This window comes from Kogia breviceps, chromosome X, assembly GCF_026419965.1.
Source record: "Kogia breviceps isolate mKogBre1 chromosome X, mKogBre1 haplotype 1, whole genome shotgun sequence".
NCBI classification, from domain to species: Eukaryota; Metazoa; Chordata; class Mammalia; order Artiodactyla; family Physeteridae; genus Kogia; species Kogia breviceps.
The window spans coordinates 24,095,272-24,121,404 of record NC_081330.1 but is presented as its reverse complement, the minus strand read 5'-3'; the positions used below and the strand labels follow the sequence as shown (position 1 = coordinate 24,121,404).

General features: G+C 44.8%; 1 protein-coding gene across 4 annotated transcripts in view; it reads right to left on the bottom strand.

The window, feature by feature from the left end:
* TENM1 (teneurin transmembrane protein 1) overlaps positions 1 to 26,133 on the bottom strand; it is an 803,989-nt gene that overhangs the window by 36,828 nt on the left and 741,028 nt on the right. For all 4 annotated transcript variants that reach the window (XM_059050038.2, XM_059050032.2, XM_059050043.2 and 1 more), the window contains 2 exons: positions 8,683 to 9,049; positions 6,747 to 7,257 (listed from right to left, as the gene is read on the bottom strand). In XM_059050038.2, the coding sequence (XP_058906021.1) occupies positions 6,747 to 7,257; positions 8,683 to 9,049 (878 nt within the window). The remainder of the gene's footprint in view (positions 1 to 6,746; positions 7,258 to 8,682; positions 9,050 to 26,133) is intronic.

Below are 26,133 nucleotides of genomic sequence, written 5' to 3'. Positions count from 1 at the left end.
GTCCCTTTCTCTTTGGTAGCTCTCTCTCCCCAGCATGAGCCACGACAGTTCTCTCTGCCCATTCCTGAGCCTTATCAAGGGCATAAAGCACAAGGGGAGGGAACTGAGCAAAGGTGTCCAGTCTGTCTCTGGAGTCCTGAAGGAACTCTTGGCAATTCTACATTCTTCTTGCTTAAATGAAATCCCTCACCTGCCCAGAGGCAGGGGCCTGGACCACGTGGTGCCTTCGTTCCCTCCCTACTCTGAGATTCTCGAAAGCACTGGAAACACTTCGACGTGTCTGGACTGACTATTCACTTACATAACCAGTTCTGCATGGGAATCACATCCTCTGCTTAGGCAAATATCTCAGCCAGAGACGTGCCTTGTTTACCTTGCCCCGCCTCCCTGCTCCCCGCCCCCCCACCCCCCCCACCCCCGTTCCGCTAATCTTATCAGGGAGGAGCGAGAACCTCCCGTCAGCCATCTTCCATAAGACCGAGCATATGTAAAACAGCCTAGAAGGCACCCAGAGCTATCGCGAGGGCATTTCCAAGTTGTCAGTGAATGGCGTTTTCTTGGGGGGTTGGGGGTGGGGAATGTGCGAACCAAGTCCCGGGATAGAGAGAACACAGAAAACCAGGGAGCAAGAGATCAGGCTCCCACAAAGGTCAAGGGCCTGAGGATCTGTCAGCTCGGCCTGCACTGGCAGCAGTGACAAAACTGACACTTTGGCCTCAGTCTGGGACCTTTTCAGTTGAGCGCAGCGGAAGCCTTTGCCAGGGAAATGCTTGCGAAACAAGCAAGGGCAGCCTGGCTATTCTTGCAGCCTCTGCTGGGGCAGGGTCATTGCAATCGGGAGCCCGCCAGCCACTCGGGCCAGAACCCCTGCCTCGTTCCTAGTTCTGCTTTGACAGTCACCTCCCTGTTAGCCCTTTCTCTGTGGTCAGCTTTTCCCCTGACACTCAGGACACTTAGGGGCAGTCAAGCATCAAGTACTAATACTTGGGGTGTGCAACTTTGATCCTGGTCCAAGTCAAATGGAATTATGAAAAGCAATGAACTATTTAAACAACATCCCAACCGGAAGTTGAACGGATTACTGGCTTAGCTACCTCTATGCAGCAGGCTTCCATCCTTCCAACTTTTGCTTCTGTTTCTCTTTTTCTGTTTCTCGTCTCAGAACAGAAATCTGATGTCCACCTTGGCAAAGGAATTGTCGCCTTTTGGCCAAAGAAGGCAGCCTCCCTCTCACCTCAGAGCAACGCTCAAGTTCTTTTAGGAGGGCCTGGTAACAGTGGCCCAAGGCCGCCTTCTACCGACCTCAGCGTGGCTGTGATCCTGACTGGAGGAGTAGGTCCGATTCGGTGCTCCCTGGCTTCAGAAGGAGAAGGAAAACCTCGAAGGAGCGCTCAGAACCGGCTAAAGCGTTGGAGGATAAAAGTGAAAGAAGCCAGAGTGTGTACGGAGTAAACTGGGAAGAATTAGTTTCATTTTGAAGGTTGGGAAATTGCTCACTCCCATATGTACGGGCAAGAACCGACAGGGACAGCCTTCCGTTGGGGACAGAATGCACTGCTTCAGGAGGAAGAGGAACCTTCTCCTCTCCACAGAGGGTTTCGGCATAATACTGGCTGGACTTGAGAAGGTGGGAGAAGGGCGAAACGGATATTCCGCCTCCCTTTCTCTTTCATGGCGCTCTCATACTTTTTCTGGAAGGCAGCGGGGTCGTAGTGGAAAGAGCAGTGGGCTAGAAGCTCAAAGATCCGACTCTAGACGCAGCCAACCAGCAACGCGAATGGGCAAATTGGTCCCCTACTCTGGGCCTCCGTTTCCGTATTTGTAAAGTGACCTCTGATGTCTCCTTGGGGCCATAAAATTCCACGATTACCCCCATGTGAATGCTTGCGTTTCTCATCTCTTAATGCCTCCAGATCGGTTACCCAACAACCATGATGTTAGATGCTACTTTCTTCTCACTGCCAGCCGAGTCCCGGTAACAGGCCTGGGCTCCGCTTGCTGTAAGTATCCGCCGGGACCACAAACGATCCGACATCATGAATTTTCCCCTCTGTATTGGATTATTTTCATCAGCACACAAATGTACCATTATTTCTTTCATTTAAAAAACCTCCTTCTGGGGCTTCCCTGGTGGCACAGTGGTTGAGAGTCCGCCTGCCGATGCAGGGGACGCGGGTTCGTGCCCCGGTCCGGGAGGATCCCACGTGTCGCGGAGCGGCTGGGCCCGTGAGCCATGGCCGCTGAGCCTGCGCGTCCGGAGCCTGTGCTCCACAACGGGAGAGGCCACAACAGTGAGAGGCCTGCGTACCGCAAAAAAAAATAAAAACACAAAAACCTCCTTCTGATTACTCAGCAGTGCTCTTCAGAAGAGTTCTTCACTCGTTGTCCCCGAACTCTCCTCCCAGTTGCTCTCTTTATTATCACGATTATTATTATTGAAATAGAAGTAACATAGCGTAAAAGTCACCATTTAAAAGTACACAGTACACAACTCAGTGGCTTTCAGTACATTCACAACGTGTGCAACCATCAGCACCGTTTCTGGAACATTTCCATCACCCCCAAAATAAACCCCGTACTCATTGGCAGTCACTCCCCATTCACTCCTCTCCCTAGTTCTTGGCAGCTGCTGATCTGCTATACTTTGTCTCTATGAATTTGCCTTTTCTGGATATCTCGTATAAACGGAACTATATAATAGTTGTCCTTTTGTGTCTGGCTTCTTTCCGTTAGCATAATGTCTTCGAGGTTCATCCATGCTGTAGCATGTACCACAACTTCATTCCTTTTCATGGATGAGTAATATCGCACTGTATGGATTTACCACATTTCGTTTGGTTATTCATGACTTGATGGACACGGTTCTCTACACTTCTTGGCTGTTATGAATAACACTGCTATGAACATGTGTGTATCCATTCTCTCTTAAACCTCCTCTGCTAAAGCTTCTGTCCCCCAGTGGCCACAGCGCCTGTTCTTGTGAAGGTAAACAGTGATCTCCACAGTGTTGGATGGAACGGTCATTCTCCGTGCTTATCTTACTTGACTTATCAGGAGTATTTGACATGGCTGATCACTGCTTCCTCCTTGCGTCACTTGTTTTACTTCGCTTCCAGGACGGCCCACTCTCCTCGTTTTCTTCCTACTTCACTGGACTTTCTTCCTCAGTCTCTTTTGCTGGCTCCTCTTCGTATCTTCAACTCAATGTTGGGGTGCTCTAGGTTCCATCATCAGATCTCTTTTCTTCCTTGACTACACTCACGTTTCCATGAAGAGCTCGTGGCTTTAAACACAGTCAAAACACTGGTGGGCGCTAAATTTGGATCTCCACATTTCACATCTCCAGCCTCTCCCCTCAATTCCAGACTCATAAATCCAACTGCCAACTTGATATTGTCCCTTGGATGTCTAAACTGACCATATCCAACCCTGAACTCCCACCCAGTAACATGTACTCCTTGCCTGGTCTTCCCCATCCTGGTAAATGGAAAGTCCAACACCCACTTGCTCAGGCCAAAAACTTTGGAGTTATTTCTGACCCTTTTTTTTTTTTTTCTCTCATACTCCACATCCCATCTGTCAGTCCTGGCAGCTCTATTGTCAAAATATATTTAGAATATTATCACTTGCTGCCCTCACTCCCCGGTCTAAGTCACCATTTTGCCTGGACTATTGCAATAGCCCCCCTCCCTCCATTAGGTGCCTGTACTTCCACCATACAGTCTGTTTTCAACACAGAGTGATTCTTTAAAAATGTAAGGCAGGGGCTTCCCTGGTGGCGCAGTGGTTGGGAGTCCGCCTGCCGATGCAGGGGATACGGGTTCGTGCCCCGGTCCGGGAGGACCCCACATGCCGCGGAGCGGCTGGGCCCGTGAGCCATGGCCGCTGAGCCTGCGCGTCCGGAGCCTGTGCTCCGCAACGGGAGAGGCCACGACAGTGAGAGGCCCGCGTACCGCAAAAAAAAAAAAAAAAAAAAAAAAAAAAGTAAGGCAGATTCTGTCACTCCTTTACTTGAAGCTCTCCAGTGGTCCCACCTTTTGCTCAGAGTCAAAAAGTCTTTAGAGAGGCCTGCAAAGCCCTGTGTGAAGTGGCCCTGGCCACTTCGTTGATTTCGTCTCCCTACTACGATTGTTCACTCCACCCCAGTCACAGTGGCTGCCTTACTATTCCATGAACATGTCAGATTTGTTCCTGCTGCAGGGCTTTTGCACTTGCTGTTCACTCTGCTTGCAATGTTTTCCCCCTTCCTCCCCCCCAGATACCCACACGACTCACTCCCTCACCTCCTACGGGCCTTTACTCAAATGTCACCTTCTGAGTGAGGCCTTCCCTGACCACCCAACCTGAAATAAAAACCCCTTGTGCCCCCAAATCTTGATATTCCCCCTGACCCTGCTTTATGTCCTCCGCAGAACTTATCACTGTCTGAAGTTCTGTGCATTTTACTTGTCTCCCTCCAGTACAATGTAAGCGCTATGAAGTTAGGAATTTGTATCTGTCTTGTTCACAGCTATATCCCCAGCACCAGAAACTGCCAGGCATATACTAGCTGCTTAGCAAATATTTGTTGAATAAATAAATGAATGGTTAAACGGGTTATTTTGTGGGGTTTTTTCCTCTAGTTTTATTGAGGCATAATTGACAAATAAAATTGCATGTATTTCAAGTGTACAATGTGATGATTGGTAAATAAGTGAATGGCTGAACTGGTTATTTTGAAAACTAGTTAATAATTCCGCCATTCTTGTTGCTTAACTGAATTTAACCATTAGCTTTCAAAATAGTTACGTGTCTAATTTCAGATGCAGTGTGATCTTGCGTGAATTAAAAAAAAAAAAAGATATTCTCATTAGAACTTTTATCTTTCTTAAGGGTAGTATATTTCAAAATGTGGGCTCTTGAGTCAGCCTGTTGCAGTTTGAATCCTGGACATCTGTGTGAATCAGGACAAGCTCACCATTCTGGGCCTCAGTTTCCTCATCCATAAAACAGGCAAGCCAGGAGCACGTATCCCATGTTGTTAGTTTGGGGAGCAGACAAAATACTCTATGTAAATCACCTACCCTAGGACCTAGCACATAGTAAACCCTCAGTGAACAGTAGCTTTTTTTTTTTTTTTTTTTTTTGCGGTATGTGGGCCTCTCACTGTTGTGGCCCTTCCCGTTGCGGAGCACAGGCTCCGGACGCGCAGGCTCAGCGGCCATGGCTCACGGGCCCAGCCGCTCCGCGGCACGTGGGATCCTCCCGGACCGGGGCACGAACCCGTGTCCCCTGCATCGGCAGGCGGACTCTCAACCACTGCGCCACCAGGGAAGCCCAACAGTAGCTTTTATTACCTTTATTAAGATGTAAGAGAAATTTCTCAAGAAATAGAGAAGGACGTGCAACAGAAACTGAATACATTTTTCTCAGTGAAACTAAAATAGCTGTCCAGCTCTTTTGTATAAGTGGCATTTCTTTGGGAAATGATCCAAAACTTGAAGGCCAACTGTTTTGTCCCTTTCCTCAGGAGGGTTTCGTGGGATCTTTTCTCTTTATAGTCCCTGCATTCTCACGGAAGAGTCACACCTGGAACTCCTCGTATTTAGTATCTCCGCTTCTCACGTTCCTCAACTCGAATGCCATTTCAGGCTCTGGGTTCAGTTCCATGGATTATCTTCACTTGGTAAACTGGTTAAAAATTCAGCAATTCCCTTCGTGGGGAAGATGCTTGCCGAGTGCTTGCAAACTAGCTTTCTAAATGGGTTGACTTGCAAATAACGTTGTCCAGCCTTAAAAGGCAAGGACGATGGTCTCTATTTCCACGACAGGACACATCCTAGTAGCCTGCCATCAGACACACCTTCTGTTAATTCCCAGTGAAACAGAGTTATCACACATCCGGTCTGTGAATACCCAAATGTATTGGAGTCTTTGCCTTGTGCAGGGAAACTGGGGGCAGGGCCCAGGCCTGTACTGAAGCTTTTTTTTTTTTTTTTTTTTTTTTTTTTTTTTTTTTTTTTTTTTTTTTGCGGTATGCGGGCCTCTCACTGCTGTGGCCTCTCCCGTTGCGGAGCACAGGCTCCGGACGCGCAGGCCTAGCGGCCATGGCTCACGGGCTTAGTTGCTCCGCGGCATGTGGGATCTTCCCGGACCAGGGCACGAACCCGTGTCTCCTGCATCGGCAGGCGGATTCTCAACCACTGCACCACCAGGGAAGCCCTTTACTGAAGCTTTTGACTGCACATTTCCCAGAAGCAGCCAGTGGAGCGCAGCTTCTCCTGTTTCAGCATTTGACCCACGTCATTTCACAACTTAAACTGAGTTGGGCTGGGCTGCGCACACATTCATTCATTCATTCAACCCCACGGGGATCAATAAATACTAGTTAAACTACACTGCTTCTTTGCTACTTTAGAACTATTTTCTAGTTTTGTCATTTAAATGACACTTTCCCTTGTTTTCCCAGCTATGCTGTAAATTTCTCGAGCACCTAGACTTCCGCCTCATTCTTGTCTCGTGCAGCGCCACGCTTGATTCTTCACTCAGCCTATGTTTTTATTATCATGCTCTGCAAAAGTGCTCCGGAGAAATGGGTTCGAAGCCTAGGAGTTGGGTAAAATTTTCTCCTTGGCTTGTTCTTTTTTTATTGTGGCTGTTAGGAGAAAATAGCATGCAACACTCAGCAATTACTAAGTCATTTTCCCACTGTAATACAATTGCAAATAGAAACCTAACAAAGCCCGCGTTGAGAATTAGAAACTTACTCATAAACGGTTGTCCATCCATTTTCGTTACTCTTGGTAGCCAGAAGCCCCGTGTTTCCTGGATAGGTCATCAAGGCCAGATTGTAGCCTTGGGCTGACACTCTTTTCAGGACTCCGTTGCTGCTTATGGTCAGCCAGTACACCTGCCCGCCAGGCACCACGAGCCAAAGGGGCATCCCGCTTGCGTCTCGGCGAATGTGCACAGAATTGCCGTTGTTGCTGGTAATCGCACCCAAGTCGCCTTCGGCATTGTAGGTGAAATTATACACATAGTCCCTCGTTATCAAGTTCAAGGTGTGCAGGTGGGTTCCATTGACAGTGAACTGGTACAGTTCCTGATCAGCAGGTGATGCAATCTCATAAACGTTCATGTCATTCAAGTGGGCTTGGTTCCTGCTAATGGTACGAATTCGAACATTCCCAAGGTCTGCCACGTAGAGGGTACCATCAGGTGACACTGCTAAGGAGGAAGGGGCTTTCATCTTTGCATCTTTGGCATAGCCACCGTCACCTGTGGGAGAAAGACCCTGATTGTTAATAGTTGTGGTCGCAAGCATTTATACAAACATACCATATACAGAAATCGCTGTGCATCAGGAATCATTTTAAAGGGAACAGTCAGGGAACCAACATTCTCCACATGCCCCAGCTGGATATCTGAAACCCATTATTCACAATTCTTGAGCCAGTGCCACTAAAGATGAACAGTGAGATGCAATTCTCTCAGTTAACACCAATTTTGTGAGATCGTCCATCCTGCTCTTCTGTATCTATTGCATTGAAAGATACAAAAACAGCAAATGATGACAGCCACCCCAAATCTAGCCAGAGACTTCCGCCTGTCCATGCGCATAGCATCTATCTCAGGGCTTTCCAGTCCTACTGCGCCCAGACACCTTTCTTCTGTTAACGTTCATTGTCACATTGTCAAAGTACACTAAGTCTGCAAGTGCGACAATGATTCAGAACATCAAATTTGGTAACTGGAATAAACATTCCGGTTTTGCCTTGAAAGAAAGATGCCAATTAGCAAAATAAACTATAGAACTAGTTGTCTAGGAAAACATTGGAAATATCAATCAAAAGTCATATTGACCGAGTTCCTCACTCTTGATTCCTCTGTCCCAAGGAAAGGCAAAGGTTACAAGAACCGTTTGGGTGTGGATGAGCAGTTTGATAGGGCTGCGTGCAGCATGGAGGGATGTCCACGTACCAGCAATAAATGCATCTATTGACATTTACAGGACTGTTTACTGTCTGGAATATCCACTCCATGCTTTGGAGAAAAGGCTCTCCCCCCCACCCCATTTCAATTGGAAGTAAAGGGCACTAATGGTTATGGAGAAAATTTTGGATTAAAAAAAAACCAAGGTAAGTAGCAGTCTAATGGCCTGAGAACCGTCCACTGTGAGATTGAATTTTGCCCTTGTATCCCGAAAGCAGTCTGCTTCTACTCCCTTCGGGTTTCAAATAGCACACATTGTTAATCTGGAAACCAGTCACTTACTGGAAGTAATTTTTCCCTTAGCTAAATCAGTAAATGTAGGTTTTGCCTAGCTTCCCTTTCTCCAAAGCACAAATAATATCATGATCTTACATTTGTAGAGTGGTCTTAACTTCTTAGAGTACCAAATCTTTTATTATACTAGTTTATCTTCAAAACAGCAAGGTGATATAACTGAGACACGTGGTCTCTCCACTTAGCAGATGAAGTGAGTCATGAAGGGGCTTTATGGCTTTCCTAGGATCACTCGGTGAGTCAGCTGCAGAACAAGGACCAGATACTAAGCGGTCTGACCCCCAATCCATTGCTTTCTCCACCGCCTCACACCAATGTTTACAAGTAATACTTTTGTTCTTTTTTTGACTTTTCCGATGCACATTTTTCTTTTGCAAACAGAGAGGGGGAGCTGCTGAATTGCTAAAAAGGTCATACCTGAAAAACAGTCACAGTTGGGATCGATTTTGCAGTCACAGTCAGTGGGGGCGCCAGCCATGATGGAGATCTCCCCGTTGGTGGTAACTTGCTGAATGCGGTTTACTTTCCTCTCGTCTGTTTCAGCTATGAAGAGCAGCCCGCTGTGGGAGACACTGATGGCCCTTGCCGACTCCAGAGTGGAGTGAATCGCTACCTTGCTGACCAAGAAATGATCGATGCCTGGCACCTGGCAGTGAATGGGGCGCCCTGCAATGATCCGCACTCGCCTGTTCTCAGAAATTTGAAGCACAATGTTGTTATCCAAGACATACAATGAATTGTCCAAGGGATTGACTGCAAGGTCTGTTGGCCACTCTAATCGCACCTGCAAAAAGAACAGAACACACACCATTAGGTTACAATATCTTTGCGGGGCCGTTTTGCCTTGAAAGAAAAATTGGTTTATTGGTTCCCCGTCTCATGAATTTCAGCAGTGTTGGTGTTATCTGGCAAAGTTCGGAAGGACAGTTGATTAAGTGCTCTGGTAAACACATTTACCATTTATGCCATTTCCAACGTAATGTGAATTGTTTTCTGCTATAATTCCAGAAGGATCCTTCTCAGAGTGTGGTCTCTGGACCAGCAGCAAGAGCATCACCTGAGAACCGGTTAGAAATGCAAATTCTCAGGCCCCAGCCTAGACTTATTGAATCAGAAACTCTGGAGTTGGAGCCCAGCCAGCCATGTTGTAACAAGTCCTCCGCGTGACTCTGAAGCATAATAAAGTTTGAGGGCCACTGCTCTAGGGTTTCTGTGGCACGATGAGACGCAAATCTCTCCCACGGCTCTGTAGATGCATGGAACAGCAAAGTCATAGAGGCATCTGGACAACAGAGTGCTGGAGAAACCCGATTTTACTCTACCAGCAACCTTTTGGGACAGGACCTTTCATTGGCACAGACCTAGCGTCTGTCTTGTGGAATACTCAGGTACAGTTCATCAGCTGGGGATTTGGAATCCTAAGTTGTAATGCACCGCTCACGTGGCTTGACCTGGTTCACTCCATATCCTTCTTTCCTCAGCAAAGAAACAGGTTGGTTTGTTCTTTCATTGGATGTTTGCTGAGCACCTTCTCTGCGCTAAGCCTTGTGCTAGGCTTTGGGCATTCAAAAGATCCCCCAAATGACACAGCTTCTGTCTTCAAATGCCCCACGGTCTACAAGAACCCTTGGAGAGCCATCAGGCAATTACTCTCCATGTCATGAGAAGGAGGCAGCAGGGAAGATGTGAGCGCTCTTTACCCAGACTAGGAGTCAGGAGGCAGGGTACTTCCAGAGAAGGTGGTACCTAAATAGGGTGTGCAATGACCAGTGGGAGAGGAATGGGGTGGAAATGGCTGGAAGCAGAGTTGAGGGCAATCCAGGGAGAGGCAGAAGCACAGGTAAAGGTTCAGAGATTAGAGACAGTATGGCCCATCCAGATACTACAAACAATTCAGTAACGCTAATATAGGCTGAGTGATGAGAGAGGTGATCGGTGAGAATCAGGAGGTAGACAGTGGCTAGGTATCAGGACTGAATTGTGCCCCCCTAAATTCATATGCTGCAGTCTAACTTCTAGTGTGACTGTATTTGGAGATGAGGCCTTGAAAGAGGTAATAAAGGTTCAATGAGGTCATAAGGGTGGGGCGCTCAGGTCCTTATAAGAAGAAGGAAATACCAGGAATGTGTATGCACAGAGAAAAGCCCATGTGAGGACACAGTAAGAGGATGGGCGTCTGCAAGCCAAGGAGAGAGATCTCAGGAGAAGCCAAACCTGCCGACACCTTGATCTTGAACTTCCCGCCTCCAGAACTTCCCTCTCTTGTTAAAGCCACCTGGTCTGTGGTGTTTCGCTGTGGTAGCCCCAGCAGACTAATACACCAGGTAATGGAGAGATGTACATGTCCAGTTTTATTCTGATGGCTTTAAGTAGGGATGTGACATAATCATATTTGGGTTCTAGAGGGATCACACTGTCTGCTGTTGAGATCATATTGGAGGAGGTGAGTGAGGAGGAGGAGGTGAGATGGGAAACAGGCCGCTAGTTAAGAGGCTCCTGCAGTGGTCCAGGTGAGGGATGATGGTGGCCTGAATTAGGTTGGCGACAGTGGGGATGGAGAGAAGTATATGGATTTGAGACACATTAAGGAGTTAGAAGCAAAAGGACTGGTGTGTGTGTGTGTGTGTGTGTGTGTGTGTGTGTGTGTGTGTGTGTGTGTGTGTGTGTGTGTGGCGTGCTGGTGCCAAGTGCTGTGCTAGGCACTGGGACACACAGGCCAAGCAAACACGGATCTACTCTAGTTCCTTTCTCGACACAGGAGTCAGCCCAATGCCTACCCTGACATTTCCTCGACAGCTGCTATTTATCACCGGGCACTTCTCAGAGAACTATGTTACGTGCACTCTCAACTCCACCACTCACTTATTCTGTACTTTATTTCTCTTCTCTTATGGCTAGGCAAAGGCAGAAGAGTCTGCCCCATTCCTGGACAAGATAGTAACAGTAATGTAGCTGCAATTCTTTTTGCCTTGAGTGAAAGCCCGAGGAAAGCTTTGCTTTTCTCATTGAATCCGAAAGTCTGAAAACAAGATATACGCCATCATCGCATTCTGAGGCCCACTATTTCCAGGTTGGAAGAGGCCTTCCACTCAGGAATGAAATGGACAAAGGCCAGTCTGAGATAAAGCCCTTCTCTCTAATTCTGTCTCTTAATGGAGGGCAACTGGTGATGTTATAAAGAAGACAAAGGTTGTCTTTGACCTCCCCTCTTGTCCCACTTGGGGCTCTTTGCCCCCTGTCTCTGAGTGTCTCTCCCAGACACCCAGCAGCCTCAACCTATCCTCCTGTCTCTACATGCCCTCAGCCTCGACATAGGCTGGCCTTCTCTGGTCAGTACCATATGCCTCTGGACAGCTAGGAATCTGAATGCTAATGGAGTATAAAGCTGAGCTTCTGTTATGCATGTTCTACAGAGCCTTTCAGACTGAGGCCATTGGATAAACATTAAACACCAGCCGTAACAGCTCCCAGAGCAGTTTGCTGTGATGTGTTCCTCAGCACGTCTGTCTGAGGCCCTTGCATGTCAGCGCCCTGCCACGGAGAGGGAGAGCAGGGAGACGGAGTGCCTGCGCTGTGGACCCCTCCACAGCCCTCACTCGGGACCTCTATACACACCATCGGGCCGGTACAGAAGCTGTGTGTGTGCACTGAGCCTATGGAGCACAGTCTCCCAGGAAATAAGCTGGGGCTGGCTGAGGAAGAGGAAACGAATTGATTTCAGTCCAACACTCGTATTTTGATCAAGTCTGAAGTCAGTGACCCAGAAAAAACAAAGCTGGCAGAAATGACATTCTAATTATCCCCACTCTGAGAGCTGAGACCGGGGCAGAGGCCGGGGACGGCACACACCTGGCAGAAGTCAGAGAAGGACACAGTTTGGACTCTGTTCTCTGCTGTCAAGGCCGCCTCTGAGATAAAGGCTGGTAGCTGGAAGATGAGCTGCTAAATTCTCCAACTCGCCCAAGCTGATTTAAGTCAACACTGTTGGTGTCATGTTTATTAGGTTTAAAATTGCCTCAAAAATACACCAGCTATTGTGTCTGTTTGTTTTCTGTTCCATCAAATAAGTCACCCTCTGGCAGTTTCCCGTGACTAAAGTGGCCTCTGTGCTTCTGAGACACTTTCCGTCCGAGCTACACAGAATCCCTTTAATTCCCATTTGATTTGTCTCTGAAAACTCCTCAGATGAAAGTTGTGTGGCTACTTAGTAGTCTAGAGGCTGTCTTTTCAGAAACTGGACCTTTTCACCTCTCGTAGGTTGTTAGTTCCTTCTATCTGCTTCTCATGTTAGATACTCCCTTCTCCACGTAATTTTTCAAGGAACTGGTGCTTTATACCAAGGCATTTCCATAACACACAACATGTGGATTGGAGTCTGCAGCTCCTTCCTGCTGACAGAATTAGCATCTGTTAGTTGCAGGGAGACCCCAGGATTATAGACTACTGAGGTGGGGCTAAGGTTAACCCCTGGGGGCCATTGGCATCTGTCCAGGTGGAGAGAAATAAACATTTTTTTTGGGGGGGGGTGGTGGGGGCAGAAAGCTGAAGGAACAGCAGTGAGGTTCTGGAATCTTTGCACCCGGCCTGCAGGCAAACCATTTGGCCTAATTTGTGGTCGTTGCCCCACCTTGTAAAAATACATTAATTTGCTTGAAATGTCAAAATGTATTTAAGCTAAACTAGCATTAAAGGTCACTGGTGTAGCCGCCAGCTGGTAGAATGTGCCCATCTCCCAACAACCTTCCCTGAGAAATAACCCAGAGCAGAAAGGGGCTCTTGGTCTGGATGTCCAGCCTTGACAGCACCGTGTCTTCCTCTGCTAATTGAAAATCTGCCTGGAAGGCACTTGGCTCTCAGGTCAGCCAGTCCCATGGCTGGTTGAAAGAGCCAGCTAATTTTGACCTAAGTAGTAGTTTAGAAAGCAACAGAATCCTATCGGGGAAAATCCACGTGTAACAGCAATATCTAAATATGAGCCCTTGATTAGACTAAACTAGAAAATTCCTCGGTTATTCCACACTGTAGACACAGACCATAATTTGTAAACCGAGGCTCTCCCTAACAGTTTCAGGGCTGGTTCCTTCCCATACTACTGTGTAACCCTAGGCAAAGGAGGTATCTTCTATGAGTCTCTGATTTCTTCATCTGCAATAAGGAAAAGAAGCGAATGATAGTCTATCTACTTTTCAGAGATATTACGTGGATTAATTGTGATAAGGAGGCAAGGTACTGAGCCCAGTGCCTGGACAAAGTATGGGATAGCAAATGGTATTAACATGAAAAATGGTCTCAAAGTCATAAACCTTTAGCGCTAGAAGGAACCTAGTCCAGTTACCATTCAATATAGTTTCTTTTCAGCTCCGTTTCCCAGACTTCAGTTGTCCACATAACAGCTTCATGCATTTTGCCTTAGCTGTCCGCCACTTGTACTATTATTGACTTAATATTTTCCTTTAAATTGACCTACTTTTAAAATATAAATAGGTGCTGCCCCTTCCTTTGAACTGGTCCTAACCGATAACATCTGTAAAATTACAGGCCCACTCATCTGAGCCTTTAATAAAAGTAACTACCGTTTATTGGGTGCTTCCTACATATCAGGCTCTTTGCACGGATTATTACTTTATATGCTTAGAGCAATCACTTGAGAAAGAAACTATCAATATCCCCATTTTCAGATGTCTGCTCTTCGCCTCTATGCCATCTGATTCCTCACCTAGAAGAGTGGACATGTTTCTTCACGTTCTCCTCACCAAGTCTGGCCTCCCCTTTACCTGGTTAGAGTCACCCTAAAGGTTGATTTCAACCTTTGTTGTTGTTGTTGTTGCTGAGAAGGTCAAAGTTCATTAGGAGTTGAGTGATTTGTCTTTCTCTCTGTCATTTGTTATCTTTCAGTTCAATGCTTTGTGGTGCTTACTCTGTCTCAGGCACTATTATAAAGGTAAATTTAAAAGGTCCCTGCCCTTTATGAGTTCACGGTCAAGTGACAGAAAGCAGATACAGAAACAGGTCATTTCCATATCACGTGGTTAAGTGACACAACAGATGTGTGCCCAGGGTGACATGGGAACACAGAGGAGGAAGTTTGGGGCAATACTCCTAGAAGAGAAGTGTAAACTTAATCTTGAAGGATGAAGCAAAGGTATTGAGAAAAAGCAAGGTGGGAAGAGTGATCTCAGCAGAACAAAAAGCACAGAAGCACGAAACCATATGGGAGTGTGGAGCTCACCGCAGTCTGGGCTTGTCGGAGCATAAGCAGGGTAGGTAGTGGTGGTAAATGAAGTTTCAGTGTTTGCCGGGGACTCATTTTAAGTCTCTCCACTGAGGCACTATTGTCATTTGGGACCAGATGATTCTTTGTTGTGGGGCCTGTCCTGTGCAGTACGAGATATTTAGCAGCGTCTCTGGCCTTTATTCACTAAATGCAAGTAGTAGCTTCCCTTGAGCTGTGACGACCAAAAACGTCTCCAGACATTACCAAGTGTCCCCCTAAGGGGAAGACTGTCCCTCGTTGACAACCACTGCATTAAGCCATGAAGGGCTGTGTAGGCTAAGGACTTTAGACTTGAACGGAGGGTGTTGAGGAGTCAGTGAAGAACTTTAAAGTTGGGGGTTGACACGGTCAGACTAGGGCTTTAGAAAGATTACTTAGGCTGCAGTTTGGGGAGCAGGCTGGAGGGAGACCAGACTGATGCAGGAGAATCAATTTGGAGGCCAGATCTTCACCAGTACATTCACACATTAACATAGCTGTCCCTCCACCAGGCTCGCAAACATCTGACTGCTGATTCAGACAGACATAGTCCCTGCCTTCATGGGCTTAGAGTCTGCTACACTGTTTCTCATACTTTTTTGGATTTACAGAGCCCTTCGAGAATCTGATGGAAGCTATATACTCTCTCCGCAGAAAAAGGCTCAGATGTAGTAGAAGGAAGTGGTTAGGAGCTCAGGCTTCAGAGTTGAGACTTCCTGGGTTCAAAATTTTGTTATTTGCTAAACTCTGTGACCTTGGAGCAAATCAGTTAACCTCTCTGAGCCTCAGTTTCCTTATCTAGAAATTGGGTATAGTAATAATACCTTCTCAAAAATTTATTATAGGAATTATACAAAAAAAAATCTACATAAAGCACTTAGCACAGTACCTGGTACATAGAAAGAGCTCTGTAAAGGCTACTTTTTATTATGGAACATGACTGTATTCCTTCTCATTCCTGTCTGACTACGGACATGTTCTATTCTTTGGCTATCTCATGAACCCTTATTTGATTTTCTGGGGTTTTTTTTGGCTGTGCCTCACGGCTTGTGGGATCTTAGTTCCCCAACCAGGGATGATTGAACCTGTGCCCCCTGAAATGGAAGTGCAGAGTCCTGACCACTGGACCGCCAGGGAAGTCCCTCTCATGAACTCTTAAGTGCCGTCACATCATCATGCTTTTTCAAGGTTTCCCTTGCTTCTCTGTCACCAGCCATTCCCTCCTTGTTCATTTATTCCATTGCTTCAGAATCCTGTTAAGTTATGCGTCCTCCAAGAAACATTTGGCTTATATTGGGATATATTATTTCACATACATTTGTCAGCCAATTTCATGGCTAATATTTCAGCTTATTACTTGGGTTCCCCACTGTTATTTGTAACAGTACTCTTGGTGCAGTTCCAAGTGTAGAACATGCTACTTTATTTTCCTTTCTTCTGCCAATAAATGGCTCTTTATCCCATTTGAGGCATTATGCTAGGAACTAAGGAGCCAGCTCTAACCAAGACAGACTAGGCCCTGCCCTCATGTAATTGACAACCTTCTGCCGACTTCATTTCCTTCATTTTCTAATAGATACAGGGTGTTGCTAGTGACCCAGAGCAGCAGACTGCTTCTGTTCCACTCCATCCATTTTAAGAAATTCCTTTTCATGGAAAAGCCTCAGAAACACATCATGACTGTTACTATATTTTGCCATTGCTGCCAAGTGCTAATAACTTCTTTTCTCCAAGTTCAACTATGCTGAAGAATCCAGCTGTTTCCCAAACGGCCCTGCCTCCCTATCCTAAACAGGACACGTCTCATCTCCCGCCTTTAGTACATTTCCAGCCTGTGGCTCATTTGAAAAGTGACTGCTTTTGATCTCTGAGGCCTCTTCAGCAGGAATTTCCAGGAAGCGTACGATTATCGCTTCCGTAGCACGCCAACCTGGGGGAAGATGCAGTGACGGGACGCGATGCTCTCTTCCAGGTGTTCTGCCCACTCCACGTTAGACTTCCCCATGCTTTTTGTCAGTTTTCAAATGGCCTTCTCGTTTCTTGACACTGATACTGTCTGAGCGTCTTCAAATTTATAAAAGAGGGAAAAAACCGTCTGGAGAAAGTTTGGTTTTCTGCAGTTGGAAAGCACGATGACACCTTTGAGAGTGATGGCCCTTACTGATCTTGCTTTTTTTTTTTTTTTTTTTTTTTTTGCGGTATGCGGGCCTCTCACTGCTGTGGCCTCTCCCATTGCGGAGCACAGGCTCCGGACGCGCAGGCGCAGCGGCCACGGCTCACGGGCTTAGCTGCTCCGCGGCATGTGGGATCTTCCCGGACCAGGGCACGAACCCGTGTCCCCTGCATCGGCAGGCGGATTCTCAACCACTGCGCCACCAGGGAAGCCCTGATCTTGCTTTTAAAAAGCGGAAATTATTAGAAGATGAAATACACTAAGACTATACGGACTCGCCAACCGGCAAATTATTTCCCATTATCTCAGACCCACATTCTTGTGTTTCTCTGCATAACGGCTAGAGAGTTGGAGGAACCCCTCAACCTTTGGTCAAAGGTGTCAGCCTGGTCTGTGTCCATGGCTGCCCAATCAGAATAACTGACATGTAAGTCAGATTATTCATTGCAGATGAGGATCAATCTAATCAAGAGTTACAATTGGACTGATCTTTAGAATCATTTTGCTGCAGAGCCTATAGATTAAATCACACCTACCCCAATGTTTCAAAAACATTTTGGAAGTTGAGAAAACAAAGCAAAGCAAAACAAACAAACAAAAGCCCCCCAAAGCAGAGCTGGTATGTTTCATCTTGCAATAATTTACACTTTTTAAAAGCAAGATCAATAGGAGCCACCACTCTGAAAAGTATCATTGTGCTTTCCAAGTGCCCCAAACCAAACTTTTTCCAGATGGCTTTTAGAAATTTGAAGATGCTCAGACAGTATCAGGGTCAAAACAAAATGTTGAATTTGTGGTTACTAAGATGCCTGCGGCAGAGACTACTCGTTCTAGACCTACCCTATCATTCTTTCACTCTTTCCTCCTCCTTTAGTGCGCTAATCTTAAAATTTGGGCACACTGCTATCTAGAATCAAAGACATTCCAGCCTGATTTGCAGTTTTCTGTAGCCAGGTGATAAAGTTCAAGGCAATAAGATGTAAGAGGAGGTGTGGAAGTATCCACAGTTTTAAATTGATGCTGCTTAAGGAGAGCTGACCCAACTGGAAGGAGCCTCTTTTTGCCCTTTCCTCCAGTATGCAATATGGATATAAGTGGTGGGAATTTTAGCAGATGTCTTAGACCATGAGGTGGCCATGAAAATGGAAGTTCTGTGCCAGGTGGGCAAGGCAGAATTATAGGAGCCTGGGTCCCAGATGACCTCGTGGAACTGCCATTCAGTCCTGGACTATACTAGTTTGGCTGCTATCTTGCTTATGTCACTGGTGTGTGTGTGTGTGTGTGTGTGTGTGTGTGTGTGTGTGTGTGTGTGTCAGGGGGAAGGGGCTCTATTATTCTCAGCTGAATCCAATCACAACCAAGAAAATGTTCTGTTAGGCTTTGTTTTTGACTGGCGCTACTGACTATACCAATATGGTCAATCCGGTCTAACAAATTTCTAGGTTTACCTCTCTGGATAGATCACCAGTGTTTGCAAAATTAAATTAAATTGACATAAATTAATGTCCCAAAGAGACTGACACATGTGCCAAAGTCCACTAGGGCAGCCCTGTGTTATGAGTATGACTAATTGCTTAAACTTAGTGGTTAACCTCAATCATTCCTGAATACCCAGGGCTCCATCTTTGGGTACTTCAAGCTGTTCTTCCAGATCCACGACTCATTCAGATCCAATGCTTCTCCATTATACTATAAATATTTGTTTGCCTTCCTTTGTCTTCTATTAGGTCTGTGAGTCCTCAAGGGCAGAAATGAGGTCTCACTCGGTTTTGTATTTCCAGTATCTGGTATTACAGTTGGCAAGTGTTTATTGAATGAAAACATTAGTGCCTCACTGACTGTAACATCTTCAGTCCATGAACGCATTTTAAAAATTGTAAAACACAAATTCGCTCTAAAAAAACCGAATTTTCATCAACATTTTTCGGTCAGTAAATCTGGGTTTCCAGAGACCCACTGAGGTTAGTGGGAGTTGCCATATTTCCTCAATCTCAAGAAGCGTATTTCCTACCCCTTCCACATTTTAAATTTTCTGAAGTGAGGTTGTGTCTTATAATCAACACATACATTTAATGGAGCATCTCTCCTCACTGCTTAAAGTTATCAAATTGATGCTATGTTTTAGAATACATGGTGTCTTAGAATTGAGGAAATATGGTATTTCCATTTTGGTCTGCAGACTACAGGGATCCCTGAGCCTCTTTCAAGGAGGTCTGTGAGGTCAAAATTATTCTTAATACTATTTGCCTTTTGTACTTTCTTATGAGTATATAATGGAATTTTCCAGAGGGCGCCTGAGGCTACTATAGCTTTGTGTTTAAAAAAATTCACACTTTTACTTTCTAATAAGGTAAATAGATAAAACCCACATAGGGCAAAGCTCTTTGATGTCTCCCAACAATTTTTAGGAGTGTAAAGGGGTCCTGACACCAAAAAGCTTGAGAATAGGAAAGAAACAGGGAATGAAACCACTCTGTTACATAAGTGTTTCGTTCAGCCTCATTAAGAAAAAAGCACGTATCCCTTCCAAGATGGTTCCTGGGGCCATAAGCTCTGTCCAGAAGCACACTGACCGAGTGGCTGAAAATCTTTCCTTCCTCTAGAGACCCAGCGCCTGATGGGTGCTATAAAAGTTTGTTCTCAGAGGCTCCCTCAGAGCAATCAGCACGTACACACTGTATGAGTCTGCTGTGTAATTGCCACTACCTCATCTTCATAACAGGCATAATTGCTCTGAGTTTCCATCACCCTTTCTTGCATCTCCTCTCCGAAGCCTCAATTTTGGAAATGGCACTCGTGAATACACAGAATGTTTAACCACTTCCAGTTTTCAATTTACAGTCAAAGTCATCTATCAGCAGGAGACGAAGGCCCAGTGTGAAAACTACAGAATGTCCTTCAGACTCCACAGCTAATTTGTTTGTAAATTTGATTGTTATTGTAAGAACATATTGTACATGATGCTACTTGCCGATTTACTCTTTGTATCCCTCTGTATCTTGGGTTTTATCATTACAGTCAAAGAACTTAACACTTTCAGCACTTCTGCGGGCGGGGAGAGGAACATGAAAGTTTTACTGTTGTTTTGCTTTTTCTTTTGTGTCTCTATTTCAAGTTAATTTTACATGTATTTCTTAAATTCCCAGTGTATAGCCAGCACGGTGGGAGATACACATACAGAAGGGGAGATGACCAGAGAAACAGTCCAAGGTAACATGAAATCCAGTGTGAGACCAGGCGATGAGACCATGCACTCTGAGAGAATTTGGAGTAGCGTTTCTTCCTGTTGAGCAGTTGCAGAAACTTGTCTGTTGCAGGTTGTTAATATTATAGTATTGGCTCGACAGGATAGACCAAGCTTCCAATTCCCTTTGGCACCTAAAGCAATTTACAGGCCAGAAGTAAGACTGCACTGCTTTTATGAAATGTTCTGATTTCATTGATCAGCCACTCTGAGATTATGTTTTCATTTCTGTAGCTACTGCTAACCCTGTTTTCCGGTATAATATTTCAGGAAGGAACTATTAGAAAATTTCACCATGGAGATCTTTAGAAGTGGGCAGGGTTCTAAATGGGAAGAGAAATGTCACAAGTCATGACTGCTCTACTCAAAAGTTTATTTCAAGTTAGACTAGAATTCCACCACAGATTGTGTCTCATCTTAACTCTGTAATGTTTCCAAATGATAAGGACACTAATAAGAACAGATGGCCTAATGAACACTTAGAGGGAAGATTTAACTGGTCTTAGTTTCATTAGGCCTCCAGCGCACTTCCGGGTTTTGCCCACCACTTCCTTGTGTGTAATACAAAACAGCACATCCTCAACAGATGGCCCAGCTCAGGCTTCATGCTTCTAGAACTCTGGAGACTGGCCACCTGACCACTTACCATGTGTACAGAATCATTTAAGGAAGCAGGCAGGCTACGGACTTGAGCCTGAACAAAAGCAAAAAAATGGTGATGCATATTGAGTACCCGAGCCTCAACAAGAGGGGAGTCAGAATCACTCTAGCAAACAAACTGAGCAGCTCTGGTTGAGGTCTCCCCATAACAGCTTCTTATGGATTCCATAATGAAGAAATCTTCTGTGGCAAACAGTCCACTCTAATTAACATTTCATCCAAACCGTAAGCATATCTGAGTGACTCCGGCAGCAACAATGACATGGAAATCCAACACCTCCTTGCACACTGTGTTAAGTTAGTGAGCTATTGTCTCCCAGCTCCACACTCACCCCTTTAAAGACACTGCTTTGCATGAACCGGTTTGCAGGGCAGAAATAGAGACACAGATGTAGAGAAACAAATGTATGGACACCAAGGGGGGAAAGCGGCAGGGGGTGGGTGGGTGGGATGAACTGGGAGACTGGGATTGACATATATACACTAATATGTATAGAATAGATAACTAATAAGAACCTAGACTTCCCTGGTGGCGCAGTGGTTGAGAGTCCGCCTGCCGATGCAGGGGACGTGGGTTCGTGCCCCAGTCCGGGAGGATCCCACGTGCCGCGGAGCGGCTGGGCCCGTGAGCCATGGCCACTGAGCCTGCACGTCCGGAGCCTGTGCTCCGCAATGGGAGAGGCCACAATAAAGACACTGCTTTGTGATACTGGGCTTGGGACTCTGCAAACTACATTTCTTTTTTTACCAGCCGGATTTTTTTAAACATTTTTTTAAACTTTTTAAACTTTTTTTTAACTCCACTTCTTATATAAACAACCGAGCATTCACTTTGGAGGGAGCAATGCAAATATCTTGGGTAATAGGCTATTCTACCCTGATTGTGATTTTACCTAAGAGATGTAGGCCTAAAAATGCAGTTAAAAAAAAAAGAGTTTGAATGAATTTGGAGAAGGGAAATGCTTGATATTTAAAGAAACTCTGGGACTTCCCTGGTGGCACAGTGGTTGAGAATTAGCCCGCCAATGCGGGGGACATGGGTTCGAGTCCTGGTCCAGAAAGATCCCACATGCCGCAGAGCAGCTAAGCCCGTGTGCCACAACTACTGAACTTGCACTCTAGAGCCTGCGAGCCACAGCTACTGAGCCCACATGCCACAGCTACTGCAGCCCATGCGCCAAGAGCCTGTGCTCCGCAACAAGAGAATCCACCGCAATGAGAAGCCTGCTCACTGCAACGAAGAGTAGCCCCAGCTCGCCACAACTAGAGAAAGCCTGCGCGCAGCTACGAAGACCCAACGCAGCCAAATAAAAAAAAAAGAAAGAAAGCAACTCTGTGGGTAATTTTATTGTAATGCTTCTCCCAGTTTATGATTTTGTTAAATTTGGGTCTAACAAGTCTAATGTATAAAATTAGACTTTTTAAAACTGTTTGACATGCTTGGAACCTGAATATCTTGATTAAAAAAAAGAAAAAGACAAAGCAACTCATAAACTAAACTTGCTTCAAAAATTCTAGGACACTGCTCTCTTTCTTATTATGAATATATTAGCCTCATAACTTCTTTCCTTTTGATTTTCCACTTAGCTGGGAGCCTCTGTTTTGTCTTGGGAGAGTCATACTCTTCGTATTGACCTAGAAAAACCCTGTCGTCTTACTTAACTACTTTCATATTTAATTTTTTTGTGAAACTGACCCACCTAGGATGGCCACCCACTGAATGAGCTGCTCTTTACCTCTTGATTTCAAAGTGATGGAAGATGATCTAAAATCTATACATCTCAAATTCACAGACGTATGAAACTCACACTACATTCCAACCCTAGCTCCACAGTCCGCGTGACACTTCTTGAAAGTAGAAAGAAAATGAAGGATTTGGGGCACCATTCAATGACTGCAGTGAACACGCTTTAAGTGATCTAGATAGAGTGTCACATCAGCATTAGGCACATGAAACATTCTGTGAAGGTCACAGTAGATTAAGACCAGTCTCTGGAGCATATGCTTGATACAGCCCAATAAACTCATATACAGGTTTATGCATGCCTCTCTGCAAAAGGTACCCCTATGTACAAAGGACAGAAGGGAAGATTACACAATTTCTATAGCAGTTCCAAACTTCTTGGTCCTTTTATATTTTGGTTCTGTAAATTATCACTTCAGTTTTCTGTTCTGTGAATGGAAGGTACTGCTGCTGCTCCCCCTCCTCCTAATTTACTGAGCATTTATGAGCCAGGTACTTTGCTAAGTGATTTTTTATATATCAGTATTTTCTCATTTAATCCTCACAACTTCCCTATAGAGAAAAGTATCACTGTCATCTCCATTTACAGATAAGGAATTTTTCCCAGAGGCACACTTCTAGCAAGTGGTGGAGCTGGGATTCAAATCCAGGTGGTCTGTTTTCCCAACCATTCAACTTTATTGACTTTTTATATTAATATTATTATGAAGGAGAATCTACCGTAAAGGCCTGATTTTTGTCTCCTGCACACTCTATTAAAGGATTAGAGAAAAGTTTGGCTCTCCTTTGCAGTTCCAGAAGGTGTTTTCCTGCATTTGACAGAGCAAGGAGAGTAGGTCTGGACTGAATGAGCAATAAATAACATTATCCAGGAATGCATTTAAAATACAGACTGACAATCACAGATATTACAAGATCAGAATAAACACCTTGCAGACTTATTTTGTTCTTGTATCCTCCCATTTTAGCAAGTGTATGATGAATCAACAGAAAATATTTCCTGAAGATGCCAATTAACATCTTACATCATCCCTTATATTTGGAAAGCAGTTCATACTTTTCCAAGTGCTTTCACATTAAAAAAAGCGATGACACTTAATCAACAATTGGGTCATTTACTGAATTAGCCTTCATAAGGAGGAATAAGTAACCAGCTCTAAAATTCTCATGCCTGTTTTCCAAGTGTAGTGCTGAATTGGAAATGAGAGCAAAACCTCTTTTAGGTCAAGAAGTAGACAAAAACAATTTAATTTTTAAAAAATATATTGCCAGAGGGAGAGACCTTCAAGAGATGGAGGAGTAAGACATAGAGATCACTTTCCTCCCCACAAATACATCAGAAATACATCTACATGTGGAACAAGTCCTACAGAACACCTACTGAAGGCTGGCAGAAGAGCTCAGACCTCCCAAAAGGCAAGAAACTCCTCACATACCTGGCTGTGTGGCTAACAGGGTCTTCGTGCTCCAGCCGGGTGTCAGCCCTGTGCCTCTGAGGTGGGAGAGCCAAGTTCAGGACATTGGTCCACCAGAGACCTCCCAGCTCCATGCAGTATCAAATGGCAAAAGCCCTCCCACAGATCTTCATCTCAACGCCAAGACCCAGCTCCACTCAACGACCAGAAAGCTACAGTGCTGGACACACTATGCCAAACAACTAGCAAGACAGGAACATAGCCCCACCCATTAGCAGAGAGGCTGCCTAAAATCCTAAGGTCACAGACACCCCAAAACCACACCACCGGACGCGGTCCTGCCCACCAGAAAGACAAGATCTAGCCTCATCCACCAGAACACAGGCAAGAGTCCCCTCCACCAGGAAGCCTACACAACCCACTGAACCAACCATAGCCACTGGGGGCAGAAACCTAAAAAATGGGAACTATGAACCTGTAGCCTGTGAAAAAGAGACCCCAAACACAGTAAGTTAAGCAAAATGGGAAGACAGAGGAACACACAGCAGATGAAGGAGCAAGGTAAAAACCCACCAGACCAAACAAAAGAAGAAAAAATAGGCAGTCTACCTGAAAAATAATTCAGAGTAATGATAGGAAAGATGATCCAAAATCTTGGAAATAGAATGGAGAAAACACAAGAAACATTTAACAAGGGCCCAGAAGAACTAAAGAGCAAACTAACAATGATGAACAACACAATAAATGAAATTAAAAATCCTCTAGAAGGAATCAATGGCAGGATAACTGAGGCAGAAGAACAGATAAGTGACCTGGAAGATAAAATAGTGAAAATAACTACTGCAGAGCAGAGTAAAGAAAAAAGAATGAAAATAATTGAGGACAGTCTCAGAGACCTCTGGGACAACATTCAATGCACCAACATTCGAATTATAGGGGTCCCAGGAGAAAAAGAGAAAAAGAAAAGGACTGAAAAATATTTAAAGAGATTATAGTTGAAAACTTCCCTAATATGGGAAAGGAAATAGTCAATCAAGTCCAGGAACCACAGGGAGTCCCATACAGGATAAATCCAAGGAGAAACAGGCCGACACATATTAATCAAGCTATCAAAAATTAAATACAAAGAAAAAATATCAAAAGAAGCAAGGGAAAAACAACAAATAACATACAAGGGAATCCCTACAAGGTTAACAGCTGATCTTTCAGCAGAAACTCTGCAAGCCAGAAGGGAATGGCAGAACATATTTAAAGTGATGAAAGGGAAAAACCTACAAATAAGATTACGGTACCCAGCAAGGATCTCATTCAGATTCGACAGAGAAATTAAAACCTTTACAGACAAGCAAAAGGTAAGAGAATTCAGCACCACCAAACCAGCTTTACAACAAATGCTAAAGGAACTTCTCTAAGCAGGAAACACAAGAGAAGGAAAAGACCTACAATAACAAACCCAAAGCAATTAAGAAAATGGTAATAGGAACATACATATCGATAATTACCTTAAATGTAAATGGATTAAATGCCCCAACCAAACGACATAGATTGGCTGAATGGATACAAAAACAAGACCCATACATAGGCTGTCTACAAGAGACCCACTTCAGACATAGGGACACATACAGACTGAAAGTGAGGGCATGGAAAAAGATATTCTATGCAAAAAGAAAAGAAAGCTGGAGTAGCAATTCTCATATCAGACAAAATAGACTTTAAAATAAAGAAGATTACAAGAGACAAAGAAGGACACTACATAATGATCAAGGGATCAATCCAAGAAGAAGATATTACAACTGTACATATTTATGTACCCAACATAGGAGTACCTCAATACATAAGGCAAATACTAACAGCCACAAAAGTGGAAATCGACAGTAACACAATCATAGTAGGGGACTTTAACACCCCACTTTGACCAATGGACAGATCATCCAAAATGAAAATAAATAAGGAAACAGAAGCTTTAAATGATACATTACACAAGATGGAGTTAATTGATATTTATAGGACATTCCATCCAAAAACAACAGAATACACTTTCTTCTCAAGTGCTCATGGAACATTCTCTAGGAGAGATCATATCTTGGGTCACAAATCAAGCCTCGGGAAATTTAAGAAAATTGAAATCATATCAAGTATCTTTTCCAACCACAATGCTATGAGACTAGATATCAATTGCAGGAAAAAAAATCTGTGAAAAATACAAACACATGGAGGCTAAACAATACACTACTTAATAACCAAGAGATCACTGATGAAATCAAAGAGGAAGTCGAAAAATACCTAGAGGGCTTCCCTGGTGGCACAGTGGTTGAGAGTCCACCTGCTGATGCACGGGATACGGGTTCGTGCCCCAGTCTGGGAAGATCCCACATACCG